The sequence below is a fragment of the Haplochromis burtoni genome, unplaced genomic scaffold (genome assembly GCF_018398535.1).
Source record: "Haplochromis burtoni strain Fernald_Lab_line unplaced genomic scaffold, NCSU_Asbu1 Contig_197, whole genome shotgun sequence".
NCBI classification, from domain to species: Eukaryota; Metazoa; Chordata; class Actinopteri; order Cichliformes; family Cichlidae; genus Haplochromis; species Haplochromis burtoni.
Genome location: NW_024582558.1, coordinates 413,633 through 416,441, shown reverse-complemented (window position 1 = coordinate 416,441; position 2,809 = coordinate 413,633). Strand labels below are relative to the sequence as shown.

At 41.1% G+C, this 2,809-nt stretch overlaps 1 protein-coding gene across 1 annotated transcript in view; it reads right to left on the bottom strand.

The window, feature by feature from the left end:
- Positions 1-1,518: 1,518 nt before the first annotated feature.
- The window catches only part of LOC121815378 (copine-8-like), a 54,429-nt gene continuing 53,138 nt past the window's right edge, over positions 1,519-2,809 (bottom strand). The window contains exon 6 of the mRNA XM_042226106.1: positions 1,519-1,758. Coding sequence (XP_042082040.1) covers positions 1,678-1,758 — 81 coding nt within the window. The 3' untranslated portion in view covers positions 1,519-1,677. The remainder of the gene's footprint in view (positions 1,759-2,809) is intronic.

Below are 2,809 nucleotides of genomic sequence, written 5' to 3'. Positions count from 1 at the left end.
CAGTGGGCAGCTACCAATCCAGCGCCCGGGGAGCAGTGTGTAGTGACGTTCCTTCTTACTGATGTTGCTGTCATTCGGTCTCACTACATCTATCACTACGGCGGTCTTCCTCTGCTTGTCCATCACTACTATGTCCGGTTGGATAGCCACGACCATTTTGCATGTCTGTATCTGGAAGTCCCACAAGGTCTTAGCTTGGTCACTCTTGACCACCCTACGGGGGGGATCTCCCATTTTGAACTCGGGACTTCCAGGCCATACTCGGCACAGATGTTTCTGTATACTATGCCAGCCACTTGGTTATGGCTTTCCATGTATGTCCTGCCTGCTAGTATCTTGCACCCTGCTGTTATGTGCTGGATTGTCTCGGGTGCATCTTTACACAATCTGCAACCGCAGTCCTGCCTGGTGCGATAGACGCCTCCCTCTATGGATATTGTGCTTGTTCCTGTGCTGCCATGATTAGTGCCTTCAGTTCAGCTTTGTCCAGCCACTGGTAGAATTTCTAGATGTCAGCAGCTTCCTCTATCTGCCAGTGGTACATACCGAGCAGCAGAGATGGGCAGTAACGCGTTACTTGTAATGCGTTACTGTAATCTGATTACTTTTTTCAAGTAACGAGTAAAGTAAGGGATTACTATTGCAAAAACGGTAATTAGATTACTGTTACTTTCCCGTAGGTTTGATCAGTTGTGAACAAATTTATGCCTATGAGATAGATAAACCTGAATCTGCTGATCTACTGGTGAATAATGAATCCTACTACAACTAGTACGATTAAAAAGCTGGGAACCTTGACAATTAGTCATTACTTCAAAATACAATGTTTTCAAACCAGACTTGTTAGTACTTTTTGAAATTGACGATTGAATTGTGATTGTGTAATGTCAAACCTTGTGTGATGATAATTGTAATTCTGTTCAGTATGGAAGGCATGTTGGCAGTTAGGCTAACAGCTCGGTTCTTCCTCTGAATGTACTACTCCACTGTTTATGTTTATTTTTGTCAGTACTAGCTAATACTGGAGAGAAACTGTCAAAAATGCTAGCAGGGGACAGACTTCCTGTGCACTAGAGGATGCTTCCAAGCTAACATAAACACCCCATCGAGCGTAAATCTGACATGAACTGCTACAGGTCTAATCACTGCTTTTTTTTCCTGCTATAATTAGCGACCGAGAGGATGAAATCACAGATTCATTCATTTTAAAATATCTCTGATGAGATTCTTTAAGTCTTAAGTTCAGTTAAGGCTTCTACAAAAAGGAGGTGTGAGCTCATCACTGACACATTCACTTTGGGTGAACTGTCCTTTTTCAATATTTGATTTTTACCATCTCAGCATGTTTGCAGTCTGTCATTAGCTCTACTGCTGTTAAAGTGTTCATCTCATTTGGCTGTTGGAGGCAGTGTATGCTTTCATCAACATCATTACTCATTTTCATGCCGCTGCTTCACTTCGAAGACAAACAATGGCAATCTTAAAATCACATGCTGCTTTTCAGTTCACGCCTACATGATCTAAAATTTTAACAGCTTCTTTGAGCTACCCATTGACTCCCAGATTAGAGTAATGTAATACAAATATTTTTGCCCATCACTTTAAAATGGCAAAAATCATATTCCAAGAGTGTGCTGACTGTTGGTCATTGTGCGTGCATTGTGTGGTGTGTGCCACTTACGTCAAAGGTTTTTCTAAGCGGCTTCCCAGGGAGCCGACAATTTCACCCAGTGTGCAGAAGGCCTGGCCCAGGAAGTCCTGCATTAAACAAGGGAAAAGAAGGTTTATGAGTTAAAGAGGAACATTCATTACAATTTTCTTTATACATCTTTTGCATTTGTTCCTTTTTCCTAAATCTGTCCTTAAAGACGGTTTAATATTAATTCAAGACATTTAATTATTAATTTGTGATTTTATAGGCTAAAATACAACATATTCTCTTATATTTTTTAGCTTGCAAAATCCAGTGATTTCAGTCTTTATTATAGGATTTTGTACCATTTTACCCTGCCACTTATCATTGCAATATCTTTTTCAGCTGCAACAAACAAGGCTGAGCCGATTATGTGACTGGCTGTGGCTTCAGCATGACTGAACAAACAGCCATCATACAGAGATACCACACAGCAGCGCCACGTGGAAAACAGAAAACAAAAAGCTATAGGTAAAACAAAATAATTAAGTAACAAAGTAAACAAATTTGCATTTGCACCCGCATTGGAAATATCTCATTTGAAGCTGTTTCTCCAGCAGATTTAAAGTGAAGGGTAAAAAAACACATTACTCAAATTAAATGTCACATTCCCTTCTCCATCCACATTTATTTTGCACACTGACATCTAAGCCCACCGTGCAAAGAGACTAGTGTCCTTGTTGATCACTGCAGGGTGACCACATGAGAGGAGTCAGTGTAGAGATGAGGAGCCCTTGGCCAGCAAGAACAGCAAAACAGAGAATTCTTGCATAAAAAGTGGACTGCTCATGCACTGATACTAAGGCCTCCCCTACGAGACTGAGAATGCACGCGTATAAAAGTGCTTGACAGATGAGCCGTGTTGAGTCCAGTGGGCAGAAAGCTGCTCCAAAGATATATTATACTGATATATATCAGTATATTTCTCCCCCAGCCGAGGTCTCAAAACAAAAAGGATGACAAAAACACTCTGGCCTTTCCTTAACATGTGTGCTACTAGCGAGGAACCCTAGCCAACCGCCTGCTGTACCATTGAAAGTCTAAGGCTAGGAGTTGTGGTGCTATAGATTCACTGTACAGAGAGAAAAGGTTTGAAGGGTTTCTCTAATAATATAT